Source organism: Protomyctophum parallelum (assembly GCF_964188405.1).
Source record: "Protomyctophum parallelum genome assembly, chromosome: 3".
Taxonomy (NCBI): domain Eukaryota; kingdom Metazoa; phylum Chordata; class Actinopteri; order Myctophiformes; family Myctophidae; genus Protomyctophum; species Protomyctophum parallelum.
This window is the reverse complement of record NC_139698.1, coordinates 34769538-34794712: the sequence shown is the minus strand read 5'-3', so window position 1 is coordinate 34794712 and position 25175 is coordinate 34769538. Positions and strand designations below refer to the sequence as shown.

The 25175-nt window shown below is 40.1% G+C and overlaps 1 protein-coding gene across 1 annotated transcript in view; it reads right to left on the bottom strand.

Moving 5' to 3' along the window:
- Positions 1 to 12760: 12760 nt before the first annotated feature.
- The window catches only part of LOC310855938 (CUB and sushi domain-containing protein 3-like), a gene marked incomplete at its 5' end in the record, with an annotated part of 374665 nt that continues 362250 nt past the window's right edge, over positions 12761 to 25175 (bottom strand). Inside the window, 7 exons of the mRNA XM_083761135.1 lie at positions 12761 to 13216; positions 16467 to 16608; positions 18994 to 19081; positions 21576 to 21688; positions 21982 to 22140; positions 22574 to 22639; positions 24113 to 24292. Coding sequence (XP_083617261.1) covers positions 13057 to 13216; positions 16467 to 16608; positions 18994 to 19081; positions 21576 to 21688; positions 21982 to 22140; positions 22574 to 22639; positions 24113 to 24292 — 908 coding nt within the window. The 3' untranslated portion in view covers positions 12761 to 13056. The remainder of the gene's footprint in view (positions 13217 to 16466; positions 16609 to 18993; positions 19082 to 21575; positions 21689 to 21981; positions 22141 to 22573; positions 22640 to 24112; positions 24293 to 25175) is intronic.

The following is a 25175-nucleotide window of genomic DNA, read 5'->3' as shown; positions in this document are numbered from 1 at the left end:
TTTTGACCCACTCGATTTGTATATTTGTGTATTTGTTGCCCCTGGGTGGGACACCAAGTACACAATTCAGTGATTGTGTGTGCAATCAATTCATAGATTATCCTTTCTGTTGCGCATGGAAAGAGGTTGTGTGGCTTGAAACATAGTAGTCGGTAGTATTGCTAGGTCTGAACAAGGCTGATTTTGTTCCAGTGTAAGCTGCTGGGGAAAGCACAGGTGATGGCCACGCTTTCTGTTCAGGGTTGACTATTATGTAGAACTTCACTATAGAGTGCAGGGGGCGTCTTGTTAGGCGTGCTCCTCACTAGAGTATAGTTGCGGCTAACTCTGAGTGTTGTACAGAGTGCAGGGGGTGTCTTGATAGGCGTGCTCCTCACTAGAGTGTGGCTGAGGCTACCTCAAGAAAGAAATGTAAACCAAGGTAATTCTGGTGTACTCCCAGAACGAAAATGTTGTTCAAACTGTGTTTGATTTTGGGTGTATAGGGTGTTACATAATCGGGGATTATATATATTTATGAGATGATAACGTGATAATTGTATTTATATATATATTATATGATAACGTGGTTATGCTTATATATATATATATATATATATATATATATATATATACTTATAATATATCATGAATGGGTTACATTATACAGAGTGCTGATCAGTTCTTTCAGTCACAGGTCTGGTCTGCTGTTGTGCGTGGAGGCGGAGACCAGTCAACCTGTCTGCCCACCCCCTCGTCACCAGGAGCCAATCCGCTCGGAGGACCAGCCTGGGAAGACTACTTAGCAGCACCTGTGACATGCAATCATTGGCAGTGTCTCTCAGTTTCCCCATACTGAGAGCACACTGTCCAGAGGAGCTAGGGAATGCTCAAAGTTTCAGAACTGTTTAAAAGCGTAGGTCAGGGGCTATATCTGTGTGGAGCCCCTGAGCTGATTCTGTGATTCTGAGCTAATGAAGATACAACTGATATTATAATTATATATATATAGAGATATATAGTATATAATATATATTTTGATCTGTACCCTGAGCTAAAGATACAACTGATATTATAGTTATATATTATAGAGATATATAGATAAATACGGCGTATGGGTGCGTACTTTTTGTAAATCTTTGTTAGGGCAGTAGTTAGTGTAGACAGTTTAGGTAGATTGAATTCATGTAACATTTCATTTCATTTATTGGATAGTTAGGTAAGAGTGTTGTGTGATACTAGAATAGGGACAGATAGTTTTGATGATTTATTTAAGTTGCCCCATATAGCCTGACTTTTGTGTTGTATTCCAGTTGTATTCTTTGTTTATTATTATTATACCTTTTCACTTTAACGTTGAATAAATAACAACTCTTATGTCAGCCGTGTTGCATCCTCTCCTTGATATACCCCTAGACATACAAAGGGGAATGTAACAACGGCCCACTTGGAACCCATGCCTATAGCCCATGTCAAAACCCAATTGGGCCCAGATGGACATGTTAGCTGGGTCCTGGTGCTTTTGAGTTTTTATTTTTTTATTCAAGCCTTGAAAAGTTCAAATTACTGCGGCATTGAATGAGACTTGAACACAGAAAGTCTGTACTGAATGACGATGAGATTAGACCACTGCTCCATGAGTCAGACACTCTCAGCCAAAGTCTCCAGGGGCCCGTTCCACGAAACTTGGATTAGAGATTAAGCCGGGCTTTCACACATATCCTGGCTTAATATATCCTGGATCAGTGATTAACCGGTTTCATGAAAGCTGGTTGATCTTGCCAGATTAACTTAACCAGTTAACCTGGATATGTTGAGGCTTGATTCGGTTTCATGAAAGTGATGCTACATTAGTTACCATGGAAACGAATGCTTTGGACTTAGCCTGCTCCGGACCAGGCTAACAGCCAGGTTTAACCTAATCCTGATGTCTTTACTGTTCATTAAGCAGTCAAACTGATCACAAACCAATGATGTTTTCCAGATTTATTCAATTATTATGGGTTTATGTTGCCTTATTTGTATCGGTCTGCATTAAAGGACTAATTTAAGCACTATATAAAATCAAATAACCAAAATATAGGCTGCACAACATCATGACAGCTTGTGAGCTTGTAGATCAGCTGCTTTTGGTGAATGTTCCCCATGAATAAGTTTGCTGTCGTGCAAGTGCAGTGCACGGTTAAGAAGAATTATTATATTATATTATTATTTTTTGTAAAAGTGAAAACCACTAAATATTACCATTACTCATTGTTTTACAACATATTACCATTGTAACGTTTCACCCACTACTAGTCCTACATACTTACACCTAGAAACCCCATTCAAACCCATTTAGGTTCATCCTACGGTGGACATGTGTGCCTGAAAATGAATCTTTGAAATGTTTCATAGTTTTAGAAATATAGTGCTTTCAAATTTGAGACATTTATAGGCAGATAGTGGCACTTCAAAAAATCACTTTCACCTAGAAACTCCATTCACACTTTGTAAAATTCAGCTTACTGTGGAGACACATGCTGGAACTTTTTACTTTGAAATGTTTTGTAGTTTCTGAGTTATTTAACTTAAGCGCCCAATGCATTCTCAATGGCAATAGCACAAACTTTGGCATGCTCCCATGACCCTCACCAGTCTGGCCCCTGTCTGGACAACAACCCCCTTCCCCAAAGGTAGCTCCCTCAGAGGAGGGAGTTATGGCCAAATATCACAATGCGACAATATCATTATGCTTACAATATTAAGAATTCTGTTTTAAGTTAATAGTAGTGGTAAAATGTAAACTATATTTTTGGGGTAGTTAATCATTCAGTCTATCCACTATTGAGAGTATGTTCTCTTTAATTACAGCAGCAGTATTTATTTTAGAAGCTTAAGTCCTTAGTTGTATCAGTAAGTCTTGCATAGATTAGTAAAGATAATGAGATATACAGAAGGGGGCTGTAATGCAACTATTAAGGATGCAAACTGCCTTAATACCCCATGAAGAAGAAGGATCAGTAAATCTGTGTTCTACAGAATGGGTCTAGAGACAAAAAGCCAGACTGTCTATTAAGCCAGGCTTGCTGATCCCGGCTCGCCAAATCCACCAATTCTGAGCCTCGCTTGGCTTTAGTGGAACGGAATAAACCAGGCTGTAAAGATCAGGATTTAAAAAGCCTGGCTTTGGCCTAAATCCTGGATTAGTTAATCCAAGTTTCGTGAAACAGGCCCCTGGTAATTTTGAAGTGATCTTTTGTTTGTTAGCCTTCAGTAAAGTTGAAAGAATTGAGTCCTGAACACAATCACATTCATCAAATGCTTTGAGCACTGTTTTGTACATATAGCATGTCGTTTTCCGTGATTTTGGAGGATTTGAAAATAAATATGAAAATCATGAAATCATGGTTTCGGACGGCATACTATAGTACGTATGTCATATTTTCATGATTTTGGAACACTATGTCAGAGCCAGGACTTGAACCTGCGGCCTCCTGATTCCCTGGCAGGCTTTGTACCCAGTGATCTACTGTGCATACTAGCTGTTCTCAAAAGGCTGAATAGATGACAGAAGAGCCAGAGACATGTTTCCATTGTGGTTCATAAACATTAGAATGTCTAGAGATAAACAACAGCAAAAGAAACAATAGACAAATCTCCTGTTATTTTATTTTTTGTATTTTATTTTTGTATCAATGTTGTTACTCAAAGGGAACAGCAGACTGCATTGTGGCAGGTGGCAAGTAGATCAGTGACTTAGCATGCTGGCAGCATGATCTGGAGGTTGTGGGTTCAAACCCCACTCAAATCTTTACTTGCCAAAATCTGCCATTGACCCCCATTCTGAATTTCTCAAATTTAAAAGCACTACATTTCTAAAAACTATGAAACATTTCAAAGATTCCTTTTCAGGCACACATGTCCACCGTAACCTAAATAGGTTTGAATGGGGTTTCTAGGTGTAAGCATGTACAGTACATACATATATTTTTTTAAACATAACATAGCATTAACGCGACTGGGAGCTTGCAGATTTTCACTACTTTTGTGTGGCCATTTCATAGGCCAAAGTATAAAATAGAGCAGTCATTCATGGGGGGCATACGATGAAATATGGAGATACAAGCCTTTGTTTCTGTGTGACAGAAACGATATATTTTAGTCTGTGTGACATTATAATGGTGATACACATCTAGCGCTATACATTTTGTAGGCTTGTTTCACAAGCTGACACCGCATATCATATGATCAGCACCAGCAGCAATAGCCTACATTTGAATATTCGTCCTTGTACAACGTTGTCAATCATGTGCTTAAGATAACGTCTTATGCGACACACTGTAAAATGTCAAGTTTTCAAGCTGTATCACACAGCATATACTGTATACATACGCAAAACATTTTTTGACGGGAAGAAATGACAAAGGAGGATCGATGCATGACTTATAGTGGCAGCTCTCCATCTCTAAATTGTAATATTGCATTGTAAGTATTCTGATCACAGTGCAGCCAGCACCTTCCCTTCCCTGCCAGCTGCTTTGTGCCGGTTGAATCTAAATGACCTTTTATCTTATTTTCAAAGGTGCTAAACCATTTGTTTTACTCTTTTGTAAGATAGACTGCAAAACAAAACAGAAGAGAGAATCAATCAGTGTTGCAGTATATCAGGTTAACCATGGGTGGTACCATTAGATAAAAAGTGCAAATGTGATACGTTGTTTTATTACTTGCATCAGTCTCATGCTACATTCTGCTGCTTTGTTAGTAAATATAATATACAAACTTGCAGAAGAAATTGCATTGTTTTTGTCCTGGTCTACATCATATGCCTAGTTTAATAGCTTTCACTGCCTAGCTATAGAATTAAATGTAACATTTTAGCCAAATATGCTTTGGCAGAGGTCATGAGTATAACGTTAGGGTTTAACCCAGGGGTGTAGTGCAGGGGGAGTGCAATGAAGAAAAGTTCTTCACTTCAAAAAATACGATTTTGATTGTGGTCAATTTAAATGAGTTTGTTTTTATTCTGTATATTGACACCGTGATTTGGCCAGAACCCATCAGTCGATTGGTTGTGATGTCACCACGACAACCAATAAAACCATGTCCACAGCATATCTGTCCACTGACTGTCAGAGGAACACGTTCTGCTCCCATCGTGGCCCCCAGGGGCCAAATCTGGCCAGTGAGGTCTAGTTGAATATCACTGATCTAAACTCTATGCTTTGTGGGAGATGTTTCCCAAAACTCACAATGCATACGCGGGGAAACAAAACTTATGTGGCCGTATTTCAATAATGTAAACATGTTTATTTTAAATGGATATGAGCTAGCATGGTGTGGGACTTCCACAGGATCTGGGGGTCCTATGGAAGTTGGTGCGGTCGGCCGAGTGCACCACAACAGCAGGTGCGTTAGTAAGACAACGATTATGAAAGACAAACACCACCATAATAACAGACCAAAACTGTGAGTATGTGGACTGGTAAGCGCTTGAGGTGTCTCAAAGCCTTGGGCTCAATGCTCAGAAAGAGATAGATACGGTAACAAAATAAGTAGAAGTAGAAGTAAGTAGCGGGGCATGAGGTGGAGTCTTAATAGTTTTCAGACCAGGGGGACAGTCAGACAGATATTTTGTGAAGCCAATGAGGAAATCGGGATTTCCTGAAAGTTCATATAATGGCCTGTTGTGGCGCTGTCATTGGACCCAGAAAAACCCATAGCCCCATTGAAGTCCATGTATTTGGGCCCAACTTCACCTAGACTGTATTACCTTAATAAACATGGTCATGAATACTTTCGGCTTCCAGTCACTAGTTTAAAGTCTCATTTCTAATGTCATAATATTCTTTTTGGAAAATTATGGTCCCATTTATTTAAAGAATGACCATAAAGTTGCACATGTTCTGAAGGGCGTGGCTACCGTTACAGTCTATGATCGGGATTCCCCTCCCACTCGAGTCAAAATAAAAACCAACAGAGAAGAAGGGGGGGAAGTCCCACCTCGTTGTCTGGGCCAGCCAATGGCCAGCTGGGCTAAAACGGATCTAGAAAGATGGCGACTTACAATACAAGGACTGACAGGCTTCATTTTACGTTCATGTTAGACCCGGAGAACGCTTTGTCCATATTTTTTTACAGTCTATGTTTCAGACAGAAGAGGAAGTCAGAGACAAGATAAAGATAGAACCGACTGACAGCCAGCAAGAGAGAGATACATACTGTTCCCTTGTTCTCTGCCCCAGAATAAAATATTACATGTGCCGTTTAAATTAGGGAGCCCAATTACTCACTCACAAGCTGGAAGTGATCAAAAGCAAGCCCCTCTCTACTTTGCTGCGGCTCTTGGGATGTTCCTGTAGGGAATTTTGGGGAGCGTGGGAGTTTTGTGACGGCCATGATGGAGGCTGTGAGTGATGATGAATTTAGAACAATGCATGCTGCAATTTAAATCACTAGTCATGCTCTCCATGAAGCTCACAAGAGTTTCAGTTTGATATCCTGAAAAGAAGACTCACTGGATCAGGGATTTACTACTTCAGAGGAGCGAGAAAGGAGCGAGAGAGAGAGAGCGCTGCACTTGCCAAAGGGTAAAGAAAAGGGTTAAGTCGGCCTCCCATGTGAAACTTTGCATGCACATCTCCACTATGTTAAGGGTTATTATAATGAGTAACTAAGTTATGATTGGTGCTTGTGTGACCGGTGGCCGATTAAGTCACAAATAACAAATATAAAAACATCATGAGCAACACAGTAATATATATTTAAAGTGCACTGTTTAAAGTGCGTGTGCATGTATACTGTGAGACCCAATAATGTCTTGTATAGCCCACTACGCCACTTGCTTTGGGGAGGTGCAAGTCCTCAATTATACTCTTCAATTTCAAAGGACACTCAGGTTCATGTTTTAACCAGGTAAAAGAGCAATACATCATAAAGAAACCAGGAAGAAGTCTGACACGGAAACCAGCCCTCAAAGGTAAGTATACACATTTATTATAATTTATTCCTAATAACATGGGTTCCTAAGACACCTGCTTACAATACAATAGAAAATGAATACTAAATCCTAACCAAACAATTAACCAAAACAATAAACTCTTAAAATCCGTTACTATCAAAATGTGCAAATTGGCAAAGGAGGGGTCAGTCCATATGGGAAAGTGCAGACAGTGTCAGAGGAGAGAAGTCTTCAGAACCTCCTATTCTTCTTGTTGATACTGCGAACACACAAGGACAGGCCGACAGTACATCCGCTCACTATCTAACTCCAACAAATGATAGCAGCCAAAAGGCACACGTCGTCAGAACGTCAACATCAAGGCCACAGAGGAGGTACTTATCTGAAAAGAGGGGCTAGTCGCAACTTGGCCCCTCTGTTGAGTCAGTCTGGCTTCCCCTCTTTCAGCGTCTCAAACACAGGTTCCCCGGTCAACCTGTGTGATCATCTCATCTGCTGGTTCTCCTTCATCCCTTGTATAGTTGCCTCACACGGACGGCCACACAAGCTATATTCTGGCCAGAGGTCCTCTCCTCTGTCCAGTACCCCACCTCCTCCTCAGCCCTGTCGCCACACAGACAGAGCTGCTACCTTCCAGACCCGCTTCCTTGGCTCTCTCTTCCCAACTGAGTGTGTCCCTATTTGAACCCCAAGGCGGCCCAAAGTCATCAGCGTGGCTGGCACTCATCAGGCAATCAAGGGAGACGTTCAAGAACACAACATTACTAAACACACTCAGACAGTAAGACAAAAGGAGAACATTGCATTAACACAACAGTAAATTAGGACAGTAATATAAATGACACAAGGGAAAACAATATTACTCAACAGGTAAATAATAAGGCCATTATGCAACACACAAAAAAAGAAAGAAAAGCACACTTGGTTAAACACAAATCGGTTAAAGGTTTAGTTGTCTTTCAACTGGGTATGGTTAGGGTACTATATAGGGCCCTATCTTGCGTGCCGACTTACGCCTTATCCTTAGCCTCTCCAATTGATCCAGAATTGCTAAGGCAAGATAGGGCCCTATGTGCCATGTGCCTACTAGTATGAGTTGGCTAACAACGGTAGTATCATGTGCTTGTCTTGGTCTGTCACTCACTCCCATTAGCTTGACAGCGTATCAAAACTGTGACAGCACCATTTTTCTCTGTCATGTCAAGTCCAAATAAAACATAAACATGAATCACTAAATGCAATCTTTTTTTATGTGAAAATGACACATTTTCTTCTTTGGGAACATGAACAAAATAAGTTGAAGAAGTGAGATGTAGTCCCCCACTCCCCAGCAATCACATCAAGTCAATGACAGCTCAAAGGCAAGGCTTCTAGATTCATGCAACGGTTGCGAGATTTGTTATTATCTAGATTAGTTCAGAAAAGCAGCAGGGCCAGACAGCATCAACTATCGGGTGCTGAGGGTCTGTGCTGAGGAACTTGCTGTCCCGTTCAGGGACCTCTCAACCTCTCCCTGAGGCTGGGGATCGTGCTTTAGCTGTGGAATAACTTTCAAAATGTGTTTTTTTTGGTTTTCTCAGTTTAATTCAGTAGAAACACGATGATGAATATTTCATTAGAAGAGTCGAAGACTACATTTTCATAAAGAGACTGGGAGGCAAAGATAAAATGCTTCAAATCTGCAAATTCATAACACGTGTGTGTGTGTGTGTGTGTGTGTGTGTGTGTGTGTGTGTGTGTGTGTGTGTGTGTGTGTGTGTGTGTGTGTGTGTGGACTGAGACAAACGACAAAGCATTCCCTGGCTCTGTGTAGCAGGAGTGGCTCCTTATAGATTATAGTGGAGACAGTTAAACGTGGCCAGGCTACCAAATCCAAAACGCATCAAAGCCCAATTGGCCTCATACAAGTGCCATAGTCAATATCTTAATCAAAAAATGCCACACACAATAGCTTTGCCAACTCATGTGATAAAATAGCATGTAGTCATTCAATGACAAATGACTCTACTGTATAGCTCTCTCTTCTCTCTTTCTTTTGGGCTATATAGAAATGTCTATTTGTACGTCTCTAAATGTTTTGATGATTTGAACAAGGTGGACCCTCTTGTAAACAAGTGCAATGCTTTATTGGGTCATACACTCACAGTTAACAGTCTTTGAATGAGTTGTGCTTGAAATGTACTGTAATTCTGCAAACTGTTAATCAATATTTCAATCTTGATCATTCTTAGAAATGTAGCCCTTTGTTGTTTATTCGACCCCTCATAATACTTCCTCACAAGCCGTGGTAGTTGACAAGCGTTGTTTTCTTGTAGACTTCCCAAAGTGTAGATTGCCACCGCACCTCTGGCTCTTCCACAATACCTTCTTTGTCTTGAAAAATATCACTCACTTCACACGGGTATGATTGGTACAATTTCAGAGGCTCCCTGTTTGAATGCTGCAGGCCAGGATATGGGAATAGAATAGCACTGCTAATCATGTAAATCTCTTCATTGTGTATCCCTGTGAAAATTGATGTTTTTCATGCCTGTGCTGCAAAGCTGTGAATATCGAGGAGGCTCTATTAACATGAACTGTATTCAACTGTATTCAGCTCACTGTTACGTATCCTGATTACTAACCATATCTCTAGAGCAACCTCCAGATGAGATTCTATTCAGATTACATATTTACTACCAAGAAACAAATGTGAAGCCAATATGGGTCAACTTCTATTGGGTAAAATGTTAGGCTACTCTAGTGGTGTGTTTTGCACTGAAAGTATGTCCATAAATGCAGAAACCCTATAGCTATTTCTCAATTCCCATAATGCACCATCAGCACAAACAGCCTTATCTCCATTGGTTGAAATTCTGCTTGGTAAGTCACTACAAATAGTATTTCCAATCCATACATAAATACTGTAGGGCAGGCTTAGGCTTTAAGTTGTATAGTAAGCTTAATGTGGGTCTAAATGGAATAAGTACCAGCCATTTAACATCCACATATTAGAATTCTGTAGAATGTGCGTTCTAGATCGAACATTCTGTCATCTCCTACACTAGCAGATCATTTATTTTCCTTTGGCTCTTGCCATTTGCCTCCTTTCATCCTGTTACATAATGTCATTATTACAGTCTGTCATTGCCCCTCGTTGCCAAGCCTGAAGAAAAAACACACACTTTTTAACAGCAAGTCTATCAAATGGAGCCAGACTGTTATTTTTCTCCTTTCAGTAATTTCAGCATCCCATCAATATTTCATGTCACCATAACTCTACACAGTACAAAGATGTTATAATTTTAAGTTTCTCTGTGTAGTTTCAAGCTCAGTCGTTTCAACTTTGATTTCTTTGGGTTCTGTCTGTTCAATATACCACATTCAGGTTTTAAGGCCTTTTTTACTTTAAATGAAGATCATGCACACATCCATTTATTGTGACACTTCACAAATTAGATTATCTCACTTTCTCAAGAATTGCACGAGCTGTATACTTTATGTAAACATACAGCAATAGTACATAGCATAGAGTGGCATATGCAACCAAGTTCAAACCGAGGCAAAATGTGCCTCCAGATATTTTTACTTGATGAAAAGGCTTATTCACCAGCTGGTCAAGCCATTCCTTTAAATTCAGTGGCTTCTGGACAGAGGTATGAGTGCTGGGCTACATTCACCTGCCGTTTAATGAAACAGAATCAGAATGTGAGTTCATTCGAATTTATATTTTATATATAAATTACGGATTTATACATTGCCTATAAAGAAAAAATACAAAACACATTTTTGGGGGATCTTACATGACATTTACATGTGGAAATTTACATAACATATTCAATAACTTACAAATGCTTTATTTGCATAAAAATATATCTCTTTACAAAAGTATTGTAATATGTACATATACATACACTTGCTTCTGAATGGATGACCATTGAGTGGTACACTTAAAAGCATTCTAATCTACTCCAGTCTGATGTGATACTGACATAATATGTTTTCTTCCAGGTGCATTTTTCCCCTCCTCAATAAGAAATATGAAACTGCAAAATATATTACATATTGGTAACACAAGACATTTTGCCAAAGAGAATGCCATCAAGTATCAAAACTGTATAAATGTACAAAATGTAACAGCAATGACAGGAATAAACATAGTGGTACAAAGAGCGATAGCAGCAATTGCTATACTGGATCACTTTTGGCAGACATGCACAGTTATGAAAGTATGAGCTGCTTTTTAAACACATCTCTTCTTTGATAAATCATGAAGGCTGACATCACTCAGTTAACTTATCATAAATTCCACTAATGTACAGTATAACTAATGAAATAAACGCTGTGTCTTCCTTAAAGACTTATGCCCATACTGTTTTCAAGGCACTGCAATGATATATTTAATAATATAATGACATTGTGGAATACATGTTTGGACCCAGGTGATAGTAAGATACTGATGGCGGCTCATTTTTAAGTGTGCAAAATCTGTATATATATATACTGTACTGTACATGTGTGTTGGTAGAAGCTGAAGGTTCAGTAAGACAATTAAACGATAATTTCAGTTGAAATCCATGATAGTCCAAAACCCTGAATTTACCAAGAGTCTAGGATTTGTAATCTAAGAGTTAGTGACTAAAGCAGTTTTGTCAATTTCACTGACATCTGATATTAGAATTTTGATTTGAATTTAACAAGGGGGTGGTAGTTTAGCATTAGTTAATATTTATTCATAATAAAGAAGGGTCATGTTCAAATGTTGTATTAGAAGAACAAAATCTAAATTATGACATGCCCTTTCTTCCCCCCTTAATCTGCCCTGTCCATATTTCCATATTTCCGCTACCTTACTGACACCAAAGCATTAAGAAACTCCAGGGAAACTCCAGGCCTAAGTACTTGTAGACTCATGTCTGGATAATCTCATTTACTATCAAAGGTGTCATTCATCCTAGGGCAGAATTCCTACTTTGAGATGCTTGATGTATACATCGTCGGGGCTAGGATTATTTCACTCCCATCATGTCCACTTCATCAAGTGGGTGTACTTTGCCATTTCAAAGCTGGAGGGGGGAGGGATGTTTTCTCTTAAAAACCACATCATTACCGTAAATTTAATTTAAAGTGATTTGACCACAGCTCTGCAGAGAGCATCATATTGTGGCCGATACTTTTACTATTTTTACTACAATCACTAAACTTAAACTCTCAACCAGATAACATCAGCTCACCATAGTAATGGAAGGAAAGAGCACTGCATATCCTTGATAATATACCGACTGTAACGCTGGCTAGAACTCTTATGAAGAAACTATTCTCAGATAACTTGTACTTTAATAAAACCCCATAATTTACCATACTGCTAAAAAATAAATCTACTGCACTTCAGTAATCAAATACCTGGCTATACATGTCATCAGTGGGAGGCTACATCCAATTAAGAGGTATAATTGACCGAAGAACTCTTGAGTAGAGTGCGGACGCGTCTCATGCAGTCTTTTTTCCCTCATTGCCATCTCACGACACATACAATAAACTCCACGCATCACTCTGATCAACTCACAGTTGAGGGGCTCAGCAACTCGTTGAGACAACACACTAAACCTGAACACTTATCTCTCAAAATTCTAACAATATGTGACTAATTAAAAAAAAATAGTGAATGGGGAACCAGGCTGTACTACAGGAAAGAAATGAACATTTGGTTTGGCATTGTGAAGTAACCCCTCCCACCATTTAATTATAAAGAGTAAAAAATACTCAATTTATCTATGCCAGAGGCTCTTTTTAACTGTAAAGCCAACACTCACAGAGTGTAAAGAAAGAACACTTCTCTTCACCAAACCGGTGGAAGATCTCAAAAGGTGTGGAACGTCGCCTTCCTCTCTTTCTCCTTCTTCTTTCCCCTTTCTGTATATGATTGACTGCAACTGTAGCATCTGTTGCCGAAAGTGTGCTTTACATTTCTGAGCGATTCTCCCTATTTCCTTGTGTCTGTGTGCGTCATCAGAAACAGGGAAAATATAAATAGATGTTTATATGTTGATGGTGTAGAAGCAAAGAAAAGCTTGCTATTTCTTTGTTCTTCATTTAGCGTCATCACCTTTTCTTTCTCTGTATCACTCTGCTTGTCTGTGTTGCCCATCAGTACATCAAACCATGGTGCAGACAGTGTTGAGATTTGGGTCGAAGCGGACTACTTTCCCCTCAGCAGCTTTAGTGTTTGTGTTGTACATGGGGTTTTCAAAGGTGGCTTGTCCATTGTTGTTCTCATGGACAGAACAGCCTGTGTACTGCGCTTTATCCGTTTTCCTGGAAAATAAATAAATAATTGTAATATCAGCATAAAGACAGTATACCAAATACACTGCCCTAATTCAAATTCAATAAAGGTGCACGCTTCAGTGATGTTGGATGTGTATAGCTGCGGCACTATAGGTAAATTAGGTATTATAATCAATACTGAAATTAAGTCTGAATAGTCTTAATGCAAATGTCATACAGTAGGTCCCACATGTATATATTTTGTGATAAACCATTCATGTACCTTTCATGTACAACATTCATAAACACACACACAGGAAAATAATGAACAAATTTAAAATGTTCAAAGTATGGTGCAATACCCTGTCGCTGAGACAGTAATCAGATTGCTGATACTACATCATGCATTGACGCATCAAGAGATCCAGTACCGATAACTAGAGCCAGAAGCTCATTATTTCATTTCATCTTCATTTTTTATTCTGTATTTATCTTGATTTGGTTCTTGACTCTTTACCCGTACCTCTCTGTGTTTTATTCTCACTACTGTTGCTGCAATGACACCTGAATCTCCCTCTGGGGATAAATAAAGATACATAATTGTTTTATCTTATCCCAAACAGATAAGGAAACTGTCTTCATGAGCTCGGCCATGACCATCCATGTCACCTTAGTGCACATTTTAATTGTCTGTAAATCTCCAGGTGGAGCGAAATTCCTTCACGACGGACGACGTACGTCGCGACGTATATTTTTCCGTCGCAACGTATATTCGAGTACGTCCTGGCGTAAATATCAATTCGTCCCGGCAGAACGGACTCGTCGCGGCTATATCTACCCGTTTGGGACGTAATAGGTTGACTATTATTCTCCGTCGCGCCAGAACGGGACTCGTCGCAGCTATATCTACCCGTTGTGGCGTGAGCTGGACTCGACGCGGCAGAACGTGACTCGTCGCGACTATATCTACCCGTTTGCGACGTGCGCCTCGCCGGTCCGGTCTCCAGGCGAGCCTGCGTCCTTCATATATTTTTTTTTCTGCTCTCGTTGGACTTAACTTTAAAAGTCCAATGGAACACCTCTTTGTAACGGGCCGCTGTAGTATAGTGGTATAATCCCTCGCCTCTCTATTCTTTTTTGCTGAGGACGCTGGTTCAATTCCCGCTCGCGGCAGACCACAATTATTATATTTTAGACAGACACACAGACAGACAGACAGACTGCCTGTCTGCCTGCCTAATGTATTGTAAATAATGTATTCATTCCATACGGCTATTTTTTTTTAATATAAAAACTTTTGTCTTTCGCGCGATTCGAACCAGCGTCGTCAGCACCAAAACATTGAGAGGCGAGTGATTAAACCGCTAGACTACAGCGGCCATACGTTACAAAGAAGTGTTTCATTGGACTTATAAAGACAATAGCACCCAGCTGCAGTCTCGCAAGGGGAGGGACCGGAAGTGCTTTTATTTCCGGCTTCCACGTGCACAAGCGCACATACACGCATGCGAAATATAATGCAATATGTAATAATCAGCTCATACATTATAAAGACATTATTGCATTATGAAGTTTTATTACAGTATGAGTCGCCTATGTGGAGGTTCTTAATGTAACACATTATTACATTATAGAAAAATCTATTAAGTTATGTGCTCGTCTTTTAATTACATTATGAGCTGATTATTACATTATGAGGTCAGATGTAGAGTTGCTGGCCGCCTCAGCTCCATATATGGAGATCTAGGTGATGATCCAGTCTTTTCAATGTATGGCTATCCAGGGTTTGATGAGGTCAGTGTCGGGATCTTATATCATATGGAAACGGCCATATATGGTGGTGTGACGTGTCATGAGGCGTGACCATATATGGAGGCATGACACGAGGCGTGACATGACACACTTACTGACTGACTGACGGGAAATGCAGGTTTTCATAGTAAATTAAATGCATATGGTCGTGTGTCTGTGGTCTATGGTCTGGACATGGTGTGTGTGGGACAGGGGTACGGGGTTATAGCAACTTATTACATTACTTAAATGCCTTGATATCATTATGTTATAATCGACCATATAGGCCTAGCCTATTATTGCATATCATTTTATTATTGTTAGATTTGCATTTCTTCAAATATGCACACTTATACCACCAACTAATAAGCTTTCAATTAAAATATTACCTACAACAAACTACTTCAAACTTTTCCAAACCGACCACGTAATTATGTTTAAGCACAGATGGTACTATATACACCCGGCATTTAAGCGCGCACCAGCAAGTGCGTGTCGTGCACGCGCATTATATTTCGCGTGCGTGTATGTGCGCTTGTGCACGTGGAAGCCGGAAATAAAAGCACTTCCGGTCCCTCCCCTTGCGAGACTGCAGCTGGTGCTATTGTCTTTATAAGTCCAATGAAACACTTCTTTGTAACGTATGGCCGCTGTAGTCTAGCGGTTTAATCACTCGCCTCTCAATGTTTTGGTGCTGACGACGCTGGTTCGAATCGCGCGAAAGACAAAAGTTTTTATATTAAAAAAAAATAGCCGTATGGAATGAATACATTATTTACAATACATTAGGCAGGCAGACAGGCAGTCTGTCTGTCTGTCTGTGTGTCTGTCTAAAATATAATAATTTTGGTCTGCCGCGAGCGGGAATTGAACCAGCGTCCTCAGCAAAAAAGAATAGAGAGGCGAGGGATTATACCACTATACTACAGCGGCCCGTTACAAAGAGGTGTTCCATTGGACTTTTAAAGTTAAGTCCAACGAGAGCAGAAAAAAAAATATATGAAGGACGCAGGCTCGCCTGGAGACCGGACCGGCGAGGCGCACGTCGCAAACGGGTAGATATAGTCGCGACGAGTCACGTTCTGCCGCGTCGAGTCCAGCTCACGCCACAACGGGTAGATATAGCTGCGACGAGTCCCGTTCTGGCGCGACGGAAAATAATAGTCAACCTATTACGTCCCAAACGGGTAGATATAGCCGCGACGAGTCCGTTCTGCCGGGACGAATTGATATTTACGCCAGGACGTACTCGAATATACGTTGCAACGGAAAAATATACGTCGCGACGTACGTCGTCCGTCGTGAAGGAATTTCGCTGTCTCTCGTAAATCTATGCAGACATAATTGCATGTGAGTAAGGGTATTCTTCAACTTCGCATGCAACCTAGGTATCCTGGCCCTTACCAAAGAATCCAAACTCGTGAAAATATATTGCTTTTCCATCATAGATAGGCATTTAACAGCTTATGTCGAACAAAGCATGTTGTTACTACAGTACAGTACATACCTCTGTTTGTAGAGATAGAAACCCAGGCCAGCGAAGATGAGGGCGAAGAAAGGCACAAGGATTGCGATGGCCACAGAACTGCTGTTGCTGGAACCGTTAGGCTCAGGGTCAGGTAGCGTGGCATTCTCTCTCACGCTCATACCTGGAAGCAGTGAAGATGGCAACCATTTGAGCCACATATATATGTGGCTACACTTCATTGTAGGATGAATAGCGAAAATATCCGCCAAAATGCATACATACTGTACGTCACAACGTGTCATGAGCTTATAAATCTTCGCCTTAATCCATATAATAATATTGCCAAAATAGCGATGCCAATGTTAATGTGGTTAACCACTCAGACTCAATATATTCAGATCAAGATTGACCTATGGAACGGGAAGTAGTAGACATGACAGAGAACCAATAAATACGTGTAAGAGGACAGGGCCTGTTTCACGAAACTTGGATTAGAGATTAAGCCGGGATTTAACACATATCCTGGCTTAATATATCCTGGATCTACGATTAACCGGTTTCATGAAATCTGGTTAATCTTGCCAGATTAATTTAACCAGTTAACCTGGATATGTTGGCTTGATTCGGTTTCATGAAAGTGATGCTACATTAGTTACCATGGAAACTAATGCTTTGGACTTAGCCTGCTCCGGACCAGGCTAACAGCCAGGTTTAACGTAATCCTGATGTCTTTACTGTTCATCAAGCAGTCAAACTGATCACAAACCATTTATGTTTTCCAGACTTATTCAATTAGTATGGGTTTATGTTGCCTTATTTGTATCGGTCTGCATTAAAGGACAAATCTAAGCACTATATCAAATCAAATAACCAAAATAAATAGGCTGCACAACATCATGAAAGCTTGTGAGCTTGTAGATCAGCTGCTTTTGGTGAATGTTCCCCAGAATAGGTTTGCTGTCGTGCAAGTGCACGGTTAAGAAGAATTATTATATTATATTATATTATATTATATTAATATTTTTCTTTTTTGAAAAAGTGAAAACCACAAAATATTACCATTACTCATTGTTTTACAACATATTACCATTGTAACGTTTCACCCACTATTGAACCCATGACCCACAGTTCACCAGTATATGGCCCCTGTCTGGACAACAACCCCCTTCCCCAAAGGTAGCTCCCTCAGAGGAGGGAGTTATGGCCAAATATCACAATGCGACAATATCATTATGCTTACAATATTAAGAATTCTGTTTTAAGTTAATAGTAGTGGTAAAATGTAAACTATATTTTTGGGGTAGTTAATCATTCAGTCTATCCACTATTGAGAGTATGTTCTCTCTTTAATTACAGCAGCAGTATTTATTTTAGAAGCTTAAGTCCTTGTATCAGTAAGTCTTGAATAGATTAGTAAAGATACTGAGATATACAGAAGGGGGCAGTAATGCAACTAGTAAGGAATGCAAACTGCCATAATACCCCATGAAGAAGAAGGATCAGTAAATCTGTGTTCTACAGAATGGGTCTAGAGACAAAAAGCCAGGCTGTCTATTCAGCCAGGCTTGCTGATCCCGGCTCGCCAAATCCGCCAATTCTGAGCCTCGCTTGGCTTTAGTGGAACGGAATAAACCAGGCGGTAAAGACCAGGATTGAAAAAGCCAGGTTTTGGCCTAAATCCTGGATTAGTTAATCCAAGTTTCGTGAAACAGGCCCCTGGCATACTTACTGGTGTTGACATTGTTGATGGAAATAATGATCCTAATGCGGATGAGGAGAAATAAGCAGCTGATATTAAGGGTGAAGAGGAGCGACGGCAGATGTCTGGATGATGACAACAACCATGATGACAGCCGTAGAAAGGATGATATATGATGATGATAATGATCATCACGATCGGCGTAATGATCGTGATGAACGTTGATGACAATGAAAGAGTCAATAAAAAATAACAATGCAGGCGGAAGCAGGAGGAAATGAAGGGGATAACGAGGATGGGTATAATCTGCTGTATGCTCTATGATGGCCACAATATGTATTTGATGACAGGTTGTCAGGGCAGCTGCACGGCTCAGCTTGATTGTTTTAAAATCAATCTGGGTTTTTTAGATTGAATGAATTCAGTGTTGCCTGACAATAGGATCAGTATTAAAAACATCATTGTACTTTTGTCATGAATGGTGAATGGTGCAGGACAGGTGCAACATTTCCAGAAAGAAGCCTGAGACCCTTTTTTCACAGTGTTATCAACAAATTCAAAATAAATATAGACATACAGCAGAATGGACCACAGTATGGTTTCAGAATATTAACTGTGAGGAGGGTAACACAACCCAATGCTTTACAGAACGCCACATTTACACATAAACAATCACATTTTCAACCACGGAAAGTGAAATGCGTTAAATGTGAAACAACAGGAAGAAATAATTTGCAATCTGATATTTTCTCTACGACTCATTAAACAGCCATTACATTTGCTATAAACAGGTTACAACAATATGTAAATTAGTTGATGATGAAGGAGGCAAAGATTATTATTATAATTTTTTTAGAAGGCACTTACCAAGTCTCTGCAGTCCAAACTGTCCATAGTCTTTACCCTGTATAAAACCTTGGAACACATAGCTGCCTCCCTCTGGCTCCGCTGAAACCTGTTGAAAGAGTAAAATTACATGTTGCTTCATGTGGAAACTTGAGGAAACTTTAAATTTATTTTTTCTTCGTCAAATCTCTTACAATATCAAAAAGTACATACATACATATATTAAGATGGAGTGCCACATTTTTTTTATTTTTCCAGCTTTTCATGTGTCTATGGGGTGACAATACTTCATTAGACACCCTGGAGTCGTTTTTATGTCCAATGGTGTAATAACTTTGTATTTAGGGTTTCTTCCTGGAGGCTGAACCCTTGACGGTCAAACGGGCCAATGAAGTAAACACGGATAGTGTGACGTAAAAATATTGCACGCACACACGCACCTCCCCCTCTATACATATTTTTTTAATACGACAACCTCTGTGGGCGGAGCTGCCTGCCACATACACAATTACACACGTGTGAACTGAACAGCGCAGCCAGTTTGCTTTTGCTGCTCTGTGTGTGTCTAACTGTGTGGCAGATTCACAGATCACACAGTCATTTCACACATTACCAGTTCACAGCAGAGCAGACTGTTTTTCGTTAGATTGGAAGCAAGTAAATGTTCACGTCGGGTCCTCAGGATTAATCGAGGAAACCACAACAAACCAGTCTTATAGCCTACCTGCTCTGCTGTATAGTTGCTCTTGTTGTTCTCAAGGAGTAGGTTGTTTCTTTTATAATCACAGTGGTCGGGCTTTGATACAGAGTGTAGTGTCACAGTGTGCATTCTTGTTGGCTGTTGTAGTCAATATGTATGTAGGTCCTAATACTTATACGAGGCTGTAAAGTCAAGAATTAGAAGTATGTTGTGTCGCGCTGGAAGTCATGTTGCCATGTCTGGCTATTACAAGCGACTTGGGCTTGTTTTCATATAAGTAACTTTCAGGGGAGATGTGGTTGACTTGACCAATGGTTCATGTGAAGGACCCTCAGATTAATATGTTGTTAAAAGGATTGGTGTTGTTGAAACGTTTTCATAAATATTCACGGCAATTTCTGTGACTTATTTTTGTGGACCTGGCCGCTTGTTTCTTTAAATCTGGCGACTTTTGCTGAAACTCAATGCAGTCAGATAAAGGACAGTTTTAATGCCAGGGTGCTTAGCTGGAGGAAATCAATAGCCTACAATATATTGTAGGCTAAATGATCTATCAAACTATCAAACTGTTTCTGCTGTTAAACTATGATCGAATTGGATGATGAGCTGAGCTGATTGCGACAATAGGGTCAATATAATTGGAGGAAATAAATAAATGATTATAAAAAATCAGAAAAATCAGATCTGATATGGTATGGATGCATGGATTATATGCCTATACATGGATGGTGGCAGTATAAGTGCATAATGGTGCCTATACCTATACGATATCTCAGAAATATGGGAAGTGTTCACTTCTAACATTCACAAAAACATGAGTTTTTGTTACATTAGACACCAATTTGCCATTTTGTAAACAAAAGGGCAGAGCCATGGGTTGTCCTTTTATAAGGAGGGGGAGGGACTAGGACAAGTGGGTGGTCTTAAAGGAGGAGGCGGAGGGACTGGATTAGGTGGGTGGTGCTATGGTTAAACTCATGCATACCTAATGAACTGGTGGGTGTGTCCACATAAAACCATCATTTTAACAAATACTGTACACTTTTTTGAAAAAATTATACCTCATATACACCTAAATACACCTGATGATCATGTTTAAGTGTGGAAAAAAATCACGGCACTCCATCTTTAAAAGACAACATATCCCCTCATGCCACATTCAGAAATGACACTTTCCTTATTTGAACTTATTCTGCAGTAGCTGCTGTGAAATATTCCACCAATATCTGTCACACCGCTTTCCCTGCGACATACTAGCGTCATGTTCAGGGGGTGTACTTGTACATCAAGCTGCCTCACGCTACAGAAACAGGAGATAGGCTCCTGCCCTATGGGCCTCATGGCTACAGAAACAGGAGATAGGCTCCTGCCCTATGGGCCTCATGGCTCGGCAAGGCTACTTACTACGCACGCAAGCATGCACATATACACTGTATATTATTTAATTTATTTTTTAAATTCATGTATTTTCTTTGAGAGAGATTACTTCAGATGCATATTTTCAACCAATGAAAATACTCTACAGTTCTCCCAGCAAACCTAGGTACTTCTGTAGATATATCATTGTGTAAGCAACTCACATTAAATGATTCACAGACAGATAATTGTAGCTGTGGTACAAATATATAAAACCAATGACCATTATAGAAAATATCCACAGTAAATGGAGCATATATAACTACAGTACATGAGTCAAAATGTATGTGTATTTTCTGACACATACTGTAGGCATGCCTGGTAATTGGAACAAAAATAGGTACAATTGCCCAGCCCCCAATAACGGACCTTTCTCAGTGATTTATTTCTGAGTGAATATAAAAACAGTTGTTTTGTTTGTTACAAAACAGTCCCTGGGCTTGGTTATTTTCAAAAGATGGATCTCCAAATTCCTGGCTTTACTCACAAATCCATCCATTGCCCAGGTGTCATCTGTAATCCTGTTGAAGGAGCTGTGGACCAGTGCTCTCATCTGGTGCAGCAGCAGCATTAGCCTAGCTTCCTGGCTCTTATACACTCCTACAGAGAGGAGGATGAGCAAGGACAGGAGAGGAGGACGAGAACATCACAGAGCAGCAATATAAGACATAAGAAGAGAAGACGAGTGCTTCTTCAGTGAGCAGTCAACCAGCCAGGCAGTCACTGCAGAGTAATAGTATCCGTCTTTAGAGCCAATAATTAATTCTCACTCTCAATGCATGAGAAAATTCACTGATTGACTGATTGACGTGAGGCACCCGCAAAATAAATGAAAGTGACACGCAGGGGTAGTGGGAGGAAGAGTCCTAACAGATGATGTATAGATGACTCACCCGAGAGCAGAAACTCCATGCTACTGTCGGTTAACGTTACATTGACTTTTCCTGTGGTGGTGTTAAAGCTGGTAATTGTCAATGTCATGGGCTGCTTCTGGCCTTTGAAGTCATAAGACCCCTTCCAGATGAAATCAGTGGCAAAGACGTCATCAGGAACTGTGTGAAAGTAAGCACAGTCAAAAAGAGGATGCAAAAAATAAACTGAAAACGCAAAGGATGTGATTGAGAAATGTTTTAGAAAATAATAATTATTATTATTATTATTATTATTTAAACAAGTGAGTGAGTTACATTTGGCAGAAGCTTTGCTAATGTATATTTGTTATAAAACCTAAAATCAATATTATGTTTTAGTTACATTACAAAGAAGAGAGAAAACCGTCTTCCACCTGTGAGTGAAACATTTATTTGAAACCTTATATTTTTCAGCTGCCAAAAAGTGTAAGTAATGGATATGCTGACCAGAAAGTAATGATGTCTTATACACTCATTTGACATATTCTGTAAATAAAGCAAGGAACGATTGTCCAAAGCAGATGCCATGGATTTTTGAAATGGCCAACAGAGTAACAACTTTTGTTCTACTTACCATTTATTTTTGGGCTTGGTGTGACTAGTATTGGCTTGATTGCTTTCTCATGTGATTTGGAACCGGCTGTGGGAAGACATAAATATGTATGTCACAAATACGCACCAATACACAAACACCCTAAGGATGCAGTAAAAAAAAGTAAATGCTGCTCAACTCTTAAAATGCTGCCGACACATTGCTTTCCCCCAATTTGGTATTTCATAACCCACTGGGGAAGGTTAGTTCTAACCACGCATATTTTCAAATTGACGCAGAGGGAAAACTCGCCAAATAGTCAGACACATCAGGCATGGTGAAATGAGATTCAATGACATATTAGCTCAAATTCATTGAACGTGCTCAACTTTGGCAAACAGTGAACTTAATGTGTCCATTTGCAAATGCACATTGAGAGACAAAGCAGACTTGATTTTGTGTTTTGGCACAAATCACAAAAACTTGCTCATCATGAGACGAGAGACTGCAGATTTAGTTAGAGACGTACTGTACTTGTACTTGAGTTTATGCTATCATGCACAGCAGCTTACTGCTCTTCTGATGAAAACAGTAATTTTGTTCTCAAAATCACTGAATTCATGACAGTGAAAAATCACATTGCAGTGACTCTTCCTAAATAAAAGTTCTGTTGCATCTACAGCAGGCTATATTTTTTACTGCACCTCTTTTTCTAACTTTCTGCATAATATGACACATTGTTTAACCACATGAACCCTACTGTCCCTATTCTGGGCATGTCATAATATGCAAACATTCAGAAGTTCACAATCTGTGATGCATTGTAAGGTCGGCTATTTTCTGCATGGATATTGGTGTAGAGGGAATACAACATGAATACAAAGTCAATGAAGTAGGCTACAGTATAGGGTAGTGGTAAAACATATAGGTTCCTCCGACTGGTTTTCCTTGGCTTTTAAAAGCAATCTCTCTGTGATTCTATAGTAATAACCTATACACTACAGTAATTAATTTACTGGAAGTGGGGGCAATGGCAATGATTGTGGGCTGAGATGGAATAGGAGGAGGTTATATTGAAAAGAATAGCTCGGAGCAGCTCATTAAAAATAATCCAGTAGAAATGAATGTAGAAGTCCATTTTAAATTGTGTGACTTTGAGCTAAGCTCTTGTAAAGTGTGAACTTGCACAACACTGGGTACAGCTAATATCACTTGGTATAAATATTTGATGATACAGTAGTATTTCATATCTGTATGGTTGCGTAAGTAGCTCGCACAGGCAGACAGGGAGTGATATGGAATAGATTAAATATTCAGCTTGGTTCAGTCACCCCCATTTTCAGCTTTTTCTTTGCTCTATATTATGATATTCAATTTGTTGCCTCATGCACTTAATGTAAGAGGGTCCTTCCAACCTCACAGACATCCCTTTATACGTCATATTACTGCACGCACGCACGCACGCACGCACGCACGCACGCACGCACGCACGCACGCACGCACGCACGCACGCACGCACGCACTCCTTGTATCTCCCCTGCTCGTCCCATCTCCTCTATGAGACCTCTCACCACCACCTACCTCTGCAGACAGGCACTTTGCCGGTCCAACTGCTGTCGGAGCGGCAGACACGGTGCTCTGAACCCCCAGAGAGGAAATAGCCGTGCTGACAAGTATACACCAGGGTGTAGCCGTAGGAGGGAAGGTCCAGACCCACCACATCAGCGTTGGCAGGGCTCCGCGGCTGCTTGCAGGAGTGGGCTAGACACAATCACACAAACGCACACGCAGTCATGCACATGCACACGCACGCACACACACACACGGAAAGAGAGACAAATGAGCACATGAGACAGGCACAGAATTAGGCAATCACAAGCAGATATGTCAATGGGGGACAGAGAAAGAGAGAAAACGAGAGGGGATGAGGCAGTGAGAAGGATGGAGGAAACGTACAGCACGCTTGTTAACTGTGCTCTCGTCCCAGGTGTTATTTGAGAAGCAGGTTTATGACATTATTCTGCCTGGGTTTGGGTTACCTAATGAAATGAATCTTATTAGTACAGTTACAGTACCTGGTGAACTGTAATGCATAGAATGGAGGTGGGGGTGTGCCGGTGTTTACAGCTAAAACAACTATGGCATTGATCCTACAGTATACAAGCCTGCAATGGCAGAATCTATTTTATTTCTGTGTTTATATCTTGGTACCATAACAACTACCGTACTCACTGTACATTACAGCCACAACTACTACAGTACCACGACTACTAGTGTTACAACTGACTGAAATTTAAGATTAGTTAAATTAACATTCTTTTGGGAAACATGGAGGAGCTCCTGTAGATGCCCTGCTAAATCTGATGGCTTTCAATGTTTTTCCACATTGAAAGCTCAGAGAGGGCTAGCTTACATTAGCTTACATCATCTTCCGCATCTTTAGGATATACACAGACGTTTTACTGCAGCGTTTGCGAGCTACTGTACCAGCTTTATTGACAATACTAAATGCCTTCATTTTCTACAGAGTGTGTGTTCAGTCAAAAAAATCCACATCAAAACACTGCATGGAAAAATAAAAACGCAAATATATTGGCTTTGAGAGGATCCTGAATGGTCCTGATTGAACACCAAAACATTCAAG